Below are 15,816 nucleotides of genomic sequence, written 5' to 3'. Positions count from 1 at the left end.
AAGCAACAAATTCAAGCAGACTTTACACCACATGGGCAGGTCAATAATCCAACTGAACATTTCTGCCTGTTACATAAGTATAACCCATGCAATCACAATTTGTTCCTGCAAGTAAAGAAAACAAGTATATGCTCTCCACCCTCCCTATGGCTAGAACATATGTCAAAGTTGTAAACACAAAATTCTCATTAAAATACATAATTCAAAGTATTGTAGGTTTCAGAGTAAGGAAAGCTTGGAAACTAGACTTCACAAATACAGAATAACAACCTTCCTCCACCCTTGTCCAAATTCAACCATGTTATAGCAACAAATACCACTGTAAGAGTCCTCCCACCCTTAAGACAACTGTCCCATATTAATGCAGCTGTTGGAGGTGCTACAGCAGCCCTGAGCTCCTCTCTGTGGGTGAGTCTTCCTCAACAGCAAGGTGTCCGTGTGGACTGAATCTGGATGGTGAGATTTCAGTTCAAGGCACAGTGAGATGTAAAGTGGCAAGAATAAACTTTGATAGCACGAGCTCAGTGGACCTAGTGAGACGTGTTTGTTTTCCAGACCTTCTTAAGACCAGCTTGCAAAGAAAACCTTTACTACTTAGAAAGCAAAGCATGCAGGGGTGGCATTTCAATCCTTAGGGGCCAGGGGAGTGGGTCTGGTGTCTCAGTGAGAGCCCAGGGGTGGGTCACATAGCAAAAGGCCACTCAAAGCCAGAGCAGAAGGCCCTAGAGCTTCTCCTGAAATTCATGTCTCCAGTGGGTAAAATATTGAAACTGTCCAAAGGAGAATGACCATAAACTAAAACCAAATAAATAGAAAAAGCCCACAGCATCACCCCTTCCAAACTGCACACTGAGGATAAGAGCTGTCATGATAAAAACAAGCCCTGGCAGAGCAAAATTATCACCTTAACATTAAAAATAGCACAGCCAAAATACATGGTTTGAACACAGGACAGGAAAGGTTAACAAAGGAAAACATTTAAGTCACTTAAACAAACAAATCACTCCTGATAAGGTCTCTGGAAGTAAAAAATGAGTAACAAAAGTGTCTAAACAGGAAAGTTTAAAAACCCTTTTACTTTTTCATTTTCCAAACAGAGCACTGATGACAACACCGGTTTCATTTACATATGTATGAATTTTAACACTAGCAAAACATGGCTTTGAGGCTGCTAATCATTTCTTAGGTCAAGCAAATGCTGAGGCTTACCCATGGACACCAGTCAAATTGGAGATAAAATGCAGACAGTACCAAAACACTTAGAGCAGTCTCCCACTACAAGCCTGCAGAGGTTTCCTCAGGTGAGTCTGGGCTTGTGCTGAGAGAGGCAAACTCTTTCACTGCTTGCAATAAAAATAAAATTTAAAAAAAAAAAAAAGGAGGAACAATGTTGAAGAATTTCCTCCTCACTTCCACATGATTTCACTTTGTAACTGTGCTCCTGAAGTTGCTGTAGCTCAATAATAGTCTAGATCAGGTCTATAGCCACTTGCCATTAAAATATACAGATTATTGTCATCTTGCTGCTAAACTTCCCTTCACACAATGAACTACAGAATCTACAGCATAATTTGGGTAGGAAGGGCCTGTGTTGTCATCAACTTCCAGCTAAAGCACAGCTTGAACGTTGGGTCAGGCAGCCCAAGCCTCCTCCAGCCCCAGGAGTGGCCTCCAGGGCCAGCGCCAGCACAACCTCTCTCCCATGGAGCGTGCTCCTCACACCCACACGGAGCCTTCCCCACTGCCACACGTGGCTGCTGCCCCTTCTCCTCCCCGTGCCCCTCCAAGTTAAACCACTGTTCATGTAGCGCGGCTCTGCGCCCTGGAGGCCCGGGCATGACTGGCCCGTGCGCTGCTTGGCTACCCCATCAGCTTCTCCACAGCCGCGTGGATAATCAGAGATGTGGGTGCAACTTTTCGAAACTTACCAACTACAAGTCCTTTCCAAAGCAAACATATCTGTGTTCTTTGTCCACTGAACACCACGAAGGTGTCGGTGTTCCCGGCGTGGCCGGGCAGGGCCTGCTCTGCCAGCCCGGGGCCTCACCAGGCCTCGGCGGGGCCGGAGCTGCTGCCTCAGGCTGCCCAGCCACCCGCGGCCCTTGCCGGGGCAGCCGGCTGAGGTGAAGCAGGGCCGAGGGGAGGTGAGGAAAACTGCTGAGGCAAAACGCAGCCACACGGGGGACCCAGGCAGGTCTGAGCAGCAGCCTCAGCCTCCCGGCATCCCGACTGCTGCGGGCTGAGCCCTCGGCTGGGAGGCGGGTCCTGTCTGTTCCAGAAGGCTTCCAGAGAAAATAATACATTAAAATCCATTAAAGTCCCTCATGGCACGTGGCCGGCGCCACTCGGCAGGGGGGCCCGGGCTGCGGATGGGCCGCCACACTCATCATGCCGGGAAGACCCTCCCGACATGGCGGCCCGGGCGGGACGCGCGCGGGCACGGCCGGCAGCAGCCGCGGAGCTGCTGGGAATCCTGCCCTGGGCACGGCGACCGGGAGCAGCGCCAAGCTCCGGCCGCGGGGGCGGCCCCGCCGTGCCGGGCAGCCCCGGGACCCCCGGGACCCCCCCCCATCCCCGGGATCCCCCCCATCCCCGGGACCCCCCCCTCCCGCCATCCCCGCCGCGCCCGCAAGATGGCGGCCGGCTGCCCCGGAAGCGCTCGGCGCGCGGGGAGGCGCCAAGATGGCGTGGCGGTGCGGGGGCCCGTGGCGGTGCGGGGGCCCGCGGCCGCGCAGGTACCGGCGGGACGGGGCGGGAGGGCGGCCGGGGAGGGGGGGGATGGCGGCGGGGCTGACGGTCCGCGTCTCTCCCCCGCAGACTAGCGGTGCTGCTGGAGCCGCGGCAGGGCTTCCGCCGGGTGCGGCCGCGGCCCGAGGAGCCGCCCGTCCCCGCCGCCGAGGCGCGGCCCGCCCCGCCGCCCCGCCGCCGCAGCCTCTTCCCGCCGCCGCCGCCGCCCGCCGGGCGCCCCGCGCCGCGCCGCCTGCTCAGGCCGCTCCTCTTCGCCGTGGGGGTGAGTTGGGGCCGCGGGGAGCGGGGCCCGGCGCGGGCAGGGCGGGCAGCGGGTGCCCCGGCCGAGCCACCCGGGCCCGGGCTCGGGCCGGTGTGTTCCCTGTAGCCTCCGCGGGATCGCAGGCTGGCTTGGGCTGGAAAAGACCTTAAACATCATCTCGTCCCAGCCCCCCCGCACGGGCAGGGGCACCTCCCGCCAGCCCAGGCTGCTCCCAGCCCCGTCCACCCCCCATCCCCCCCAGGGAGGGGAATCCAGTTTCTCTGGGCAACCTGAGCTCGTGTCTTAGCATCATAGAGCTGTTCAGGTTGGAAAAGCCCCCCGGGATCACCGAGTCCAACCATCACCCCTGCTCTACAAAGTTCTCCCCTAAACCATCTCCACCAACACCGCATCCAAACGACCCTTAAACACACCCAGGGATGGTGACTCCACCACCTCCCTGGGCAGCCTGTTCCAGTGTCTGACCACTCTTTCTGGGAAAAAATCCTTCCTCGTGTCCAGTCTAAACCTGCCCTGTTGCAGCTTGAAGCCCTTCCCTCTTGTTCTGTCGCTAATTACCTGTGAGAAGAGACCAGCACTAACCTCTCTACAATGACCTTTCAGGTAGTTGTAGAGACTGATGAGGTCTCCCCTCAGCCTCCTCTTCCTCAAACTAAACATTCCCAGCTCCTTCAAGCCTTCTTCATAAGATTTATTCTCCAAGCCCTTCCCCATTGCCTCCTCTGTCCTTGCTCCAGCGCCTCGAGGCCCCTCTTGAATTGAGGTGCCCAAAACTGGACACAACACTCCAGGTGTGGCCTCACCAGTGCAATCACCTCCCTACTTCTGCTGGTCACACTGTTTCTAAGACAAGCCAGTCCCTTTATCCAATATCTCCCAGTTCACAGGCTCTGCCTTCGGATCCGCCGCCATCTGGCAGTATGAGTCGCTCAAGTCGCGGGTCCAGACCTATTTTGAGGAAGCTCGGGCAGACTGGTTGGATAAAATACGGCCGCAGAAGAGGGGGGACTTCAGAAAGCAGGTACACGGAGCCAGGCCCGGCTCGTTCGCACACGGGTGGGTCCCTGCAAAGCATGAAGCATGAGTGCATCTTTCCTCTGGTGCATCACTTGTACAACACAGACTTGGCCTGTTTAACCTGATTTATAACGTGAAGGAACTCTAGGCTCTCAGCAAACTACAGCAGATACGTTTCCTTACAAGAAAAAAATGGACAGAATTAGTTCTAGAAAACTAACTGCAAAAGCTATACTGGAGAAAAATACCATCTTCACCCTGAAATGCAGGGAAGAGTAGTTTGTAGTAGTAGTAACAGTAGCTTGTATACCTAAACTACGTACTTTTTCTTTGTCACTCTAAAAATATTCTATTCTTGCTATGCCTAAGTGTTCTCCAAAGTGAACAAGAACTCTCAAAGGGGACAGAGCTAGCTTAATCTCAAACATAAAACCTTCTGAACCTCAAGCATAAAAATTTTTAATTATCTAGCTTCTGAAACATTTTTATTTTCAACCTGTACTTCAGAAATAATGAGGGGTCAGAGGTGTTTTTTTTTCTTCATGAGAACTGACATTTCTATGCAAATACTTTGGAGTTTGGGCAGTAGGAACTTAGGTGCTCCAGGACTTGTTAAGAAATTTAGTTGACATCCTGAAAGTGTCAGTCATTTAGTTTTCAATTAAGTGCATTTTAAACTAAACTAAACATTTATGTCTGGTTTATGCTTGTTTCAATGTTACTGCTGAGGTTTGTGGTAGATCAGGCTTGATTACTCTTTCAGGTCTGCTTGTCCAAGGGAAGCTGAGCTGTGTGTGGAGCTGTTTTTTGTCGTGTGCATTGTGTGCACTGTGGAGCTTCTTTTGAAATGGGCATGTGCTGTGGGTTAACCCTGGTGGACAGCTAAGCACCACACAGCTGCTCACTCACTTCCTCACAAACCCCCAGTGGGAGGGGGGAAGAGGAAAGGAGGAATAATAGCAAGAAAACCTGGGGGGAGGTAAAGATAAAACATCAACAAAAATATTGTTTAGTAAATGAAGGGTAAGTGAGAAAAGAGAGTAAAAAAATAAGTGATACAAAGGCAATCACTCACCATCTCCTGTAAACAGACCAATACCCACCCAGTTCATGAGCAGAAGATGACTTAACCTCCTAAAATCCTCTCTTTTCCCTTTTATTGCTGCGCATGACATTATCTGGTAGGGAATATCTCTTTGGTTAGTTTGGGTCATCTGCCCAGTTGTGTGTCCCCTCCCAGCCTACTGTGCACCCCCAGTCTATTCACTGCAGGGGCAGAGTGAGAGACAGAAAAGGTCTTGATGCTGTGCAAACACTGTTCAGCAAAACTGAGAACATTCGTGTGTCATCAGTACGGTTTTGGACAAAAATCTAAAGCACAGCACCATGTTTGAGCTGCTATAAAGAAAATTAACTATCCTGGTGTCAACTCGGGCCTAGTGCAGCATGCTTTCTTGCTCTGTATATATGAACTGCAGGTGAGATTATGATTGCCAATTAATATTTTAAATAATTTTCTGTTTATACTTTTGTCTTCCTTCAAAACCTGAAGGGGAGGATCTGTTGCTTAGCTATAAAAATATAAACCAAAACTGCCCTGTTGTTAATAGGGTTAAACTCATAATCCCCATCTTCTACTGCTAAGTTCCATTTTTAAAAGTTCAGGATCTCTCAACAGCTTCTGAGAACATGTGCTTCTTGTATTTTAGGAAAATCTTACTTGTTTAGTGTTTTTATACTGGAGAACTTTGTAGGAAATCCCAGCAGCTGCATCAGGTGCCAGAGAAATAAAAAAATATACAATTAAGTTGTTATTTTGATATCAAATAATGAATTATTTGTTCATACAGCATTATTTCCCCCTGCCCCCAACCTACAGATAATTTTTATGACATTGTCCCCATCAGTATGGTTGGATGGTCATTGAGCTGTCAGTAAAATATTTGTCCAAAATTACTCTGAAAGCTGAGGAAGGGAAAGAGGGGTGGAATTTGTCTGTGGGCTGACTGCACTCAAAATAAACTTTTTCAGGGGTTTTAAACTTGGAGGAGGGCTGGGTGAGCTGGACGCAAGGGGGAATGGATTCCACATCTTGTGAGCCACCTCTGCAAAAGTGACCCTGGCACAAAAGTGGAATCTCTCCAAGGTGGGTGGTGTGATGTTAGACAGCATTAGGGTGAGGCTCAGTCAAGGCAGGGTTTATGCTAACTTTGGCTAATCTGCTAAAGGAAGCATTATGGGCTAGATCCTTGTCTAGTACAACCAGAGGTTAACCCATGGGGTTGTGTAGAAGGATACAACCCCTTTCTTTTTGAAGAAACTCTTGATCTATGTTGGGGTATTTTATGAGAAGGAGGGTAGATATCTATTCGTAAGTAAGGCCATGCCAACTTGAAAAGCTAAACCCATCAGAAATAAACATGTTTGAAATCTATTTGCTTAACAGATTTCAAACAAATGCTTTCCATTCTTAAAAAGGTAGAACTTTGTGTGACTGAAATTGCAAATACTCTACAGTGGCACTGATGCACAACTATTCCATTTCAGGTGAACAGCTGGTGGAACAGCCTGACTGAGGGTCAGCGAACTGTGACAGGTTTGTGTTAGCTTACAAGTATTAGACATTCACAGGAAGAGAAATATGGCAAACAGGTACAGTATGTTCAAACAGATGGCTTTCATACCACATTTAGGTTGTTAGGCACAAAGCATGTGTAAACTTAGACCTGCACATAGACTATGTCTGCTACACTTGCTTCTCACATGCTATTTTTTGTATGCACAACAAAACACCCGTGCATCTGTGTGGGAGAGTGGGGAGGATGAGCTGGAATCTTCCTCCTCAGGAACTGTGAAAAACAGCAAATGCTTTTAGATGGAATATGAGTATATGTATTCCTCTGCTACGTGGAAATAAAACTCCCTGATAATTTTTTGCTATTTTATATACATACATAGTGTTACAAATAAGAAGCAGCTCTCTTGTGAGCTTTCCTTTGGTTGTGATGTAGCTTTGATTGGTTAGCCTAACATCACTTGAAATCCCAAAAAAAATTATAATATGTGGAAAGAAATTGATGAGAACTTGATTAAAATCTACATAAAGTAGCTAAGCTGTATCTGTTTTTATATGTTCTACATGCCAACAACTCCTGTCAGGAAGTTTTGTACAATGCTTTGAAATTGCTCTCCAACATGCAAGCCAATTGACAGTACAGGTACAAGTGCTGTACTGGGGCAGGGGAGGGTGAAGAGTCATACTCTGTAGCCCCTAGAGCAGCCCTCAGCATCAAGTTCATCTAATAAGCAATATAAACTCTAGCTGGTAAACCCTGAGCCAATTTGGATGCTTGCCTCTGATTTCCATAACAAGGCTGGGTTTAATGTACTGAAATTGCTGAGTTCTGTAACATTTTGGGGTAGCATGCAGGAAAATGTTTCTTCTAACAAAAGAGCATAGTGGAATAGGATGGAGTGCCAAAAGAAGAGTTCTATTAAAACTTTAGTTCTGGGATATATGTATCTTAGTTTTTCACAGTTCTCATATTTTGTTGCAAACTTCATATAGAGAATAATTATGACATTTACCATTCTGTAAAGGAAGCACAATTATTTTCCCCTTTAATGTTTCTAGCTATTATAAAAACATTTTAAACACCTACATGCTTGGATAGAAATAAAGAAGGCAGTTTAAACATGAAACAGTAGCTTGGCATCATTATGTGTTTCATTATTTACATTCATATTTAGACTGAAATAAGATTGCAAAAAAATCTGTGACGTAAAAAGCTGTGCATTTGCCATCTCCCAAAGGTATCTGTGCCTTAGCAGTCACAACTCAACTTTTTATGCTCCGTCTCTGAACAGTATTTTTACAATTACCTCAAACCCAAACCTCCCCAGAAAATGGAAGGGACGTGTACTGGGTGTCTCTGTGCTTTCCTTAGTTTCCATGCACAGTTAAATGGAATTGTGCAGCAGATTGGTGGCATTTGGGAATAAGCAGCTGGAGAGGCAAGAAATGGGACCTCTTCAGCTGGCTCTTGTTTCATTGTTTCTACAGTAGAACTGAATTTTGAAACCATAGCTTGAATGTCTTTAAGTGCAGGTCTTCTGGATTGTTGCATTCAATCACTACATCATACGTTAAAACAGGTGCAATTAAATGGCATATTTCTGAAAGACTTCCACTATATAAATACAGCTTTCAGTATATTTCTTTTGCTTTTTCTAAATTCTTTTTAAAGTCAGAAGTAGATACTGTTTTAATTAAATAGTGAAAAAAAGGTATGATTCTTGTAATTGAATGCTTGTTCACAGTAAGCATTATGGCATGTTACATTCATGAGTTCTTTTTATCCTCTTTTTTTTTCCCCCTTAATAGGTATTATAGCTGCAAATGTCTTCGTATTCTGTTTATGGAGGCTGCCTGGTATGCGACGGATTATGTTTACCTATTTCACCTCAGATCCATCCTCCAGTAAGTGAACAGTAATTTGGAGGACTTCTCTACACTGGCATGTAATAAACCCTCTCCTCATACTGCAAAAGCTTTGGATGGCACATGGCTTAACTGCAGCTCTATCACCCACAAGCAATCTCTGTCATGCCCAAATACATAATTTTGTCCAGGCAGAAAACACTTCCTAGGGGAAAAAAGCTAGAAGTAATGGATTGATGGAAACAAAAGGAAACAAAACCACACTCACTTTCTTTTCTAAATATTGTAATGTCAAAGCTGTTTGCCTCATGTCTGGCCTCTTTCTGCATTCAGTGGAATGCAGCTCCTGCCTCTGTAAAGGTGAGGAGGTCCCACTCTAAGTGATGTCACTGCTTTCCTGGACAGAATGCTAATCATGCCAGTCTTTGGGAAGGAAGAAACTAAATTACACTAAGTATTGCCATTCAAAAAATAGTCTCAAATGTGATTTTTTTTTTTTCCTTTAATTCTCTGTGGGATGCAGCTAGAACAGTCATCAGTCACATGCATGTGTACTTTTGTCAATAGACAAGCATTAGTCTGTTGTGTATGGAGTCCTTCTTTCAAAGCTGCTTTGGGTCACAGCAAAACACACAAAAACTTGGCTTTTACTGTGTGTGAAATGCTTTGAAGAGGCTAAGTTAGGAAAGCAAGCTACTGGTATTTAATGGCAGAACAATTAGTTTTAATTTCTACAGTAGAGGAAAAAAAAAAAAAAAGGATGAAAAAAACGTTTGGAGAGTACTTTCTGCTATCCTTTTAATTTCTGCTGAAAAAGTGGGAACTCAACCAATTCCCCACACACACTCCAAAGCTAGAGATGGCTGTTAGCCAGATTTGAGCATCAGTCACCCCCAACATCCTGTTTTAAACAATGTTCACCTTTAAACCTGCTAATTGGCTTTTTTTTGCATTTTCAAGGCTGCTGAGGAGAACTAGTAGCTTTTTGAAAAAATTAGTTAATTGTTCTGTAGCTAAATAATTTTATATAGATGCTCATATTAAAAATCTTTCACCATATACCTATGTAAATAAAATGTAATTTTCCTTCCCAAAGCAAAGGAGACATGCTGTAATATAAATCATAGAATCATAGAATGTTTTGGGTTGGAAGGGACCTTAAAGATCACCTAGATCCAACCCCCCTGCATGGGCAGGGACACCTCCCACTAGACCAGGTTGCTCAGTGTCCCATCCATCCTGCCCTTGAACACTTCCAGGGATGAAGCTTCCACAGCTTCCCTAGGCAACCCACTGCAGTGTCTCACCACCTTCACACTAAATAAGTTCTTCCTAGTGTCTAACTGAAACCTCATTTTAAACATTATCCAGTAGGTAATTAAGACTTTCTGAAGCAGTTGTTTGTACAGCTTGCACATCTACCTTTCAAAAGGTATTACATGGAATTTGATATTTGTTGCATTTCTGGGTTTATTACTTACATTGCTTGTGTTTGAGAATTCCAAGCATAATTAGCCTACAGTATGTCTTGAGCAATTTCTATGTAAGTTGAAGCCAATTAAAATGTGGTTTTTTTCATTGTTTTCTCTTTTGTAGGAGCTGTGTGTTCTCCCATGCTGCTCTCTACATTCAGTCACTTCTCTCTATTCCACATGGCAGCAAATATGTATGTTTTATGGAGTTTTTCCAGCAGCATTGTCTCTCTTCTGGGATGTGAGCAGTTCATGGCAGTGTATCTTTCTGCAGGTAATTTTTATATATATATATTTACAATACTTAAAAAATACAAGTATCTATTCATGCAAGGAAAGCCCATGCATGGTTAGTAGCTATGTGATGACAGATGGCCATCATTCCATCCCACACATTGCTTTATACTGACTGCAGTACTTAATTGCTGTTACACAGAACTCTGGTGGGTTTAGGATATCTGGCTTCAAAATACCATGACAATACAAGTGTCTCATTTTAAGTCATACTTGGCTACCAGCATAAACTAGCTCTTAACACAGACTCATGGGAGTTTCATGGGGAAAGGTGACAGTTAATTCCAGTTATAACAAACATCTCCCTCTCAAAAAAAACCAAAACACAAAAAACCCAAAGCACACCACCTACACAGTAGCTTCTTCAGGAAGCTGTACAGATAACACTGTTGTCCTTTCTGATGCTTGCCTGCATTGTCTCCAATAGCCATTTTTCCTTTCTAGGGGTTATCTCCACTTTTGTCAGTTACATTGCTAAAATGGCCACTGGAAGGTTTGAACCATCCCTTGGAGCTGTAAGTATCTCAGAATTTGAGAGACCTTACACATTGATCTCTGAAGCCACCATTAACCAACACCCTCCCATGTTCTTTAACCTGCTTGCAAGCCAAGAATATAGTGGAAGATAGGAAACTTCACCAAAACAAAGTAACCAGGCAGTGAATCCTGTGTAACAATTCTCCTGTTCTTCAAATAACTCTTGTAGCAGCAGCCCAGAACTAATGCCACTTAATGCTAATGACTTATAAATTATGAGTACTTCACAGCAGGACCTCTTGTCACTGAGCAGATAGTTCAGTTCTGTAAATTATTACATAAATGTTATTGCATAATTGTCTATCACAGTGTTCTCTAATTGAAAATAAAATACTTTAGAAAGAGATAATGTAATCAGACAAATAGAATCAGCATGTGATGCTACTGGAAGTTGTAGGGTATGCTGTGCAGAAAGGGCAGCACTGCTGCCAGAATTCTCACAGTATGAAAGAACTGAAGCAGGCTGAGGAGGTGTTATGGTTGTCTGTCCTTTACAAGTATTCTTAGTAGAAAATTTTAAAACATTTCACTTGCTATAAAAGTTTGAGGCTATAACTTAGCCAGCTGCCAAGTTTTAAAGGCTTCTTAACTGACTTTACCAAGTAATTTTGATAAAAGCCAAAAGTCAGATTCTTAATTCCCAACTGGAATGAAAAAAATCTGATGAGCAGTCCCCAAGTTTTATAGTGCTGTCTATGTATTGTTCCTTTATAGGGTCAATAAACTATATCTGGAGCAAGTTATTTCCCATTAGTCTTATTGATCTGAACTTACTGAAATTGCCACACATTGCATTAGTTCACTGTATTCACAGCCATTCCATTGAGAGATTTCATGGATACAAAAGCCCTTGGTCAGTTTAGTACAGACCAGGGAACTGCTTGTTTCATTGACAAAACATTTCTTGTTCTGTCCATCTGTTACTTTCCTTGTTTTGATACAAGCTTCAGAATGATTCCCTTCATCTGTTTTCATTAATATGTTAGATTTCTAGGCTTTACTGGGAAAAAAAGTACATGAATATAAATTGTCATCTTAAAAATCAGGGTGATTATTTCTTGTAAGACTACCTATGGGGTATTCTTTTTCAGTATTTATAGTTTCAGATACTGAAATTAAGGGTGTCTTGTTTTGTGGGGTTTTTTTCTGAACTTTGCTGTGGTGCTTTGCACTTTTGAGATTTACCACTTCATTTGAAGGTTGCATTTGAAAATAAAAGGTGAAAGGAAAACGGGTTCACACACAGAAAAATACATTTTCCCTTATGTAACAACTCAGCTTACTTTCCTGTATTTTAATGTGTTTCCAGTCAGGAGCTATAATGACTGTCCTTGCAGCCGTATGTACAAAGATGCCAGAAGCAAAACTAGCCATCATATTCCTTCCAATGTTCACATTTACAGCAGGAAGCGTAAGTGCCTTTCCATTTCAAAGAAATCCTACTCTTAAAACATTTTCCCCATATGTCTCCATTATCTGAGCATGTGTCCTCTTTGTGTTTCTAAGCTGTTAATTTTATTTTGAAAGACAATACAGGGCATGGAAGTCCTGGAAAGAGATTTGGAATTGTCACAGCCTGACATGGTCATTACACAAGTGTGGAGTGAATTTAGAATTTTCTTAAAATTCTACCCCCATGGGTCTGTTTAAAATTGACATTAAGAAGTCAAAGAAGAGGGGAGGGACTTGGCTTCACCTGTCTGAGGAAATGTGCACACAAATGCTGCTCCTAGTGATAGTGTTCCTAGGGTGATAGTTTTTCTAGAAGCACTTTTTACAGGCTAATCTAATGTTGATACACTCTTTCTTAACAAAAACTTACCAACAAGATGGAAAAAACAGTATCATTTTTCAAGGGAATTAACATTCCAGCTCTGGAGGAATACCTGCCTCCTTATTTGGATACCATTTTTTGATACTTTTCATAACACTGTTGGGATTAAAATGAAACTACTGAGGCTTTTCTTTAAGTGTAATACCAGGACTTCTTTTTCTGTTTCATTTCAAGCACACCCACTACCCCATTTAAGAAAAGCTTCTCATGTATATCCTAACTTACTTCAGTAAGTTAATCAGTCATCTTTGGTCCACTACTTTATTTTACTCTTCTACTTAAAGCAATTAAACTTTGGCCAGGTTGGGTGGGACTTTGAGCAAGCTGGTCCAGTGGGAGGTGTCCCATGCAGGGGGGTTGGAACTAGAGGATCTTTAAGGTCCCTTCCAACCCAAACCACCCTATGATTTGTAATTTCAAGATCATGAGATATATATTTTTGGTGAGTGAAGCTTACAGATTTAATAAGTGTTGTTAGATGTAGCCTTCATGTTTTTCTTGCACTTCTGCTTGAGGACCTGTTTTTATGCATGGAACCCTAGAACTGCAGCTTTCTTAAAAAAACATGAACAAAGTAGAAATATTCAGAACCACAGGGAGCAGTGCCATGAGGAAGTGAAAATTACAACAGTAATACAGGAGCAACATTGGCTATTGCAGCATAAATGTTGGAATCATTTTAGCCCTACTATGTACTTACATTTCTAAACTTTATCTACTCCCTTAGCCTACATTACATATACTGTAAATCTGCTTTTAAAGTAAACAAGCCAATGTAGCAATATAGCTGCTATCCTAACACATATGCTTAAGGAGAGAAATCCTACTTATAGTAACATTTCATCCTAACATTTAATCTGCAGGTGTTTTTGGAATGAAGTGTTTAGTAAATTTTTGCATAATTCCAGTTATGGTGGATTTTCTGCCTTTCAGCAGATGTGTCATTTGGAAGGGTGTGATGATCAATTTACATCAGATAAGAGGACAGGGTTGCTGCCCGACATAATTTATGCACTAGAGAGTTGTGTTTGAGAGGAGAGATGCACATAAATCTAAGCTATGTCAGAAGCAGGGAATGACAGCGTTGCCATTATGTGTTTTGTGGTGTCTTTTACAGCGTAACCTTTTTTTTATTCTGACCTGAGTCAGGAATATATTTGTAGTTTTAGAAATGAAGATGGGAAGATACCTGAGTATTTGAAAAAGGGTATTTGCAATACTCTGTAGCTGCTCATGTCTGTGTTTTGACAGCACAGTATAGCACAAAGTTTGGTTTAAAAGTTTTTGTTTGATTCTTTTTTTACAATGACTGCTTTGATAGAAAAGTTATGGGATGGTCTTTGATCCCAAATTTTTGCTCTGGGCTGGAATATGAAACTTGGTTATCAGTGGCCACTTTATGCTGTGACTGATCCTGTCCATTCCATGTTTTATTCCTTTGCAGGCATTAAAAGCCATCATTGCATTTGACACTGCAGGGCTTGCTCTAGGCTGGAGACTTTTTGACCATGCTGCACACCTTGGGGGAGCTCTCTTTGGAATGTAAGTCTGTATTTACTGACTTCTGTTTGTTTCATATTTCAGTTCACCCTTTATTTTCTTTCTCTTTGCTTGCTCATTATCTCTGAAGTTTGGAAAGTTGTCTTGAGTAGCATTGAAGACAACCCACTGTTATCCTTGTAGTGCTATAAAATGGCATGGAAAATACTGTTAACAAATGCTTAGAACTGGAAGAAATTGAGCTGAACTGCCTTACAATGACAGGGTAGATGTCATACTGTCCTGTCACTGTCACCTGGGTTGGCTAGCTCTGTCCTGCTCTCCCCAGCACACTGAAAATTGGCACAAGGCAGAAAAGATTCTCACAAAACACAGCATGGACAAATTAAAGTAACTTTAGAATTAAACAGCTAAGAAAATTCCTTTGTCTCAGTATTTTTCCTCTAATTGCCAATTTAGAAAGCGCTACAGAGTGAGTACATGCCCAGGCCAAAATTCTTTGAGCAGTCTCTACTGCCCTTTCTCAGTGTTGCTGCATTGTCTTTGTGTGGAGCCTTCCTAATTGGGAAGAACTTCTAGAAACCAGTTGTAGGAAACAGCTCTGCATTGTTCCATGTTTGGACTGCGTTTCCTAATGAGTTTTTCCCCTTCTACCTGATTGCATTCTTGTCTTAATGTGTATCCTTATTGCCAAGAGCATTTTTAAACAATTTTATGTAGGCATTTAAAAGCCTAACTGAAATTACCTCCTATCCTAAGCATTTGAGTTACTTGATTTTAGCCATCAGCATGTTCCTTAGTCACAGAAAAAAGCTTCAGTTACTTTTAACTAGTATTTTCTTTCAGGTGGTATGTGACTTATGGCCATGAGCTCATATGGAAGAACAGAGAACCACTGGTGAAAGCTTGGCATGAAATGAGGACAAAGAACACAGGAAAGGGAGGAGGTGGAAGATCTAACTGATTCTAATCCTAGAGATTCCTTGTACCCAAGTGGGTATATTACTTGAAGACATGGGATGGAGTTGGTTTTGAAAGATTTTTGCTACTCCACATTAAGCTTCGAAGGCGCTGAAGCTTCTGATGTAAACTGCAGTTACAAAAATGCATAGCAACAGAAAATGAACTCTGACAAAGGTGGAACAATAAAGGTTTTTATCCTGTTGCTTTCTGAAGTAACAGTCTGCATTACACTTTTAAAGAAGGAATAAAAAAAAAAGCTTTCCAGTGAAGTGACCAAAAGCTCTATCCGAAAAAACTTCAAAATGGGGTACAACTGGTTAATATTTAGAAAGATTATTTTTAAACCTGAGGAAGTTAATGGATCACACATTGCCCTAATGTCCCCCAGACAAACAGTAGGTCCTTTCCTAGAAGGCATGCTCTACAGGTTGTACTCAACATAAGGCTCATGTGCTGAAATGGTCTTTAGTGGTGAAAAGATTGAATGGGATGAGGCAATGGTCTCTTTTGATGTTACACTTGAAATACATGAAACAATACTGGATTGTTTGTCCAAGCTTGCATACGGGTTAATGGCCCAGCTTTATTCATCAGCTGTGGCTTATTCAACCTATGTTTTTAATTTCTATTTACCTCCAAGATGCTATCACATGTTGTTAGAATTTACTACAATGATATCTTTTTCATAATTATGTGCAGTGGAAGAATTACTGACACTGTTGGTTTGGATATTTTACCCTGAGTTACA

At 42.9% G+C, this 15,816-nt stretch overlaps 1 protein-coding gene across 1 annotated transcript; it reads left to right on the top strand.

Moving 5' to 3' along the window:
* The first annotated feature begins 2,669 nt into the window (after positions 1-2,669).
* On the top strand, positions 2,670-15,280 carry PARL (presenilin associated rhomboid like). The gene is made up of 10 exons (XM_051626467.1): positions 2,670-2,735; positions 2,818-3,010; positions 3,891-4,031; positions 6,575-6,623; positions 8,412-8,507; positions 10,065-10,214; positions 10,679-10,749; positions 12,081-12,182; positions 14,050-14,147; positions 14,952-15,280. The coding sequence occupies exons 1-10, from the start codon at positions 2,683-2,685 to the stop codon at positions 15,067-15,069; spliced, it is 1,071 nt and encodes a 356-aa protein (XP_051482427.1). The 5' UTR covers positions 2,670-2,682; the 3' UTR covers positions 15,070-15,280.
* The last annotated feature ends 536 nt before the right edge of the window (positions 15,281-15,816 follow it).

Source organism: Apus apus, chromosome 8 (assembly GCF_020740795.1).
Source record: "Apus apus isolate bApuApu2 chromosome 8, bApuApu2.pri.cur, whole genome shotgun sequence".
Classification (NCBI taxonomy): domain Eukaryota; kingdom Metazoa; phylum Chordata; class Aves; order Apodiformes; family Apodidae; genus Apus; species Apus apus.
This window is presented reverse-complemented; position numbering and strand designations above follow the sequence as displayed.

Coding starts and splice junctions, on each gene's coding strand:
- PARL (XM_051626467.1), top strand. CDS start 2,683: ATGGCGTGGCGGTGCGGGGGCCCGTGGCGGTGCGGGGGCCCGCGGCCG. Junction 10,750..12,080: donor TTGAACCATCCCTTGGAGCT/GTAAGTATCTCA, acceptor ATGTGTTTCCAG/TCAGGAGCTATAATGACTGT. Junction 14,148..14,951: donor GGGGGAGCTCTCTTTGGAAT/GTAAGTCTGTAT, acceptor ATTTTCTTTCAG/GTGGTATGTGACTTATGGCC.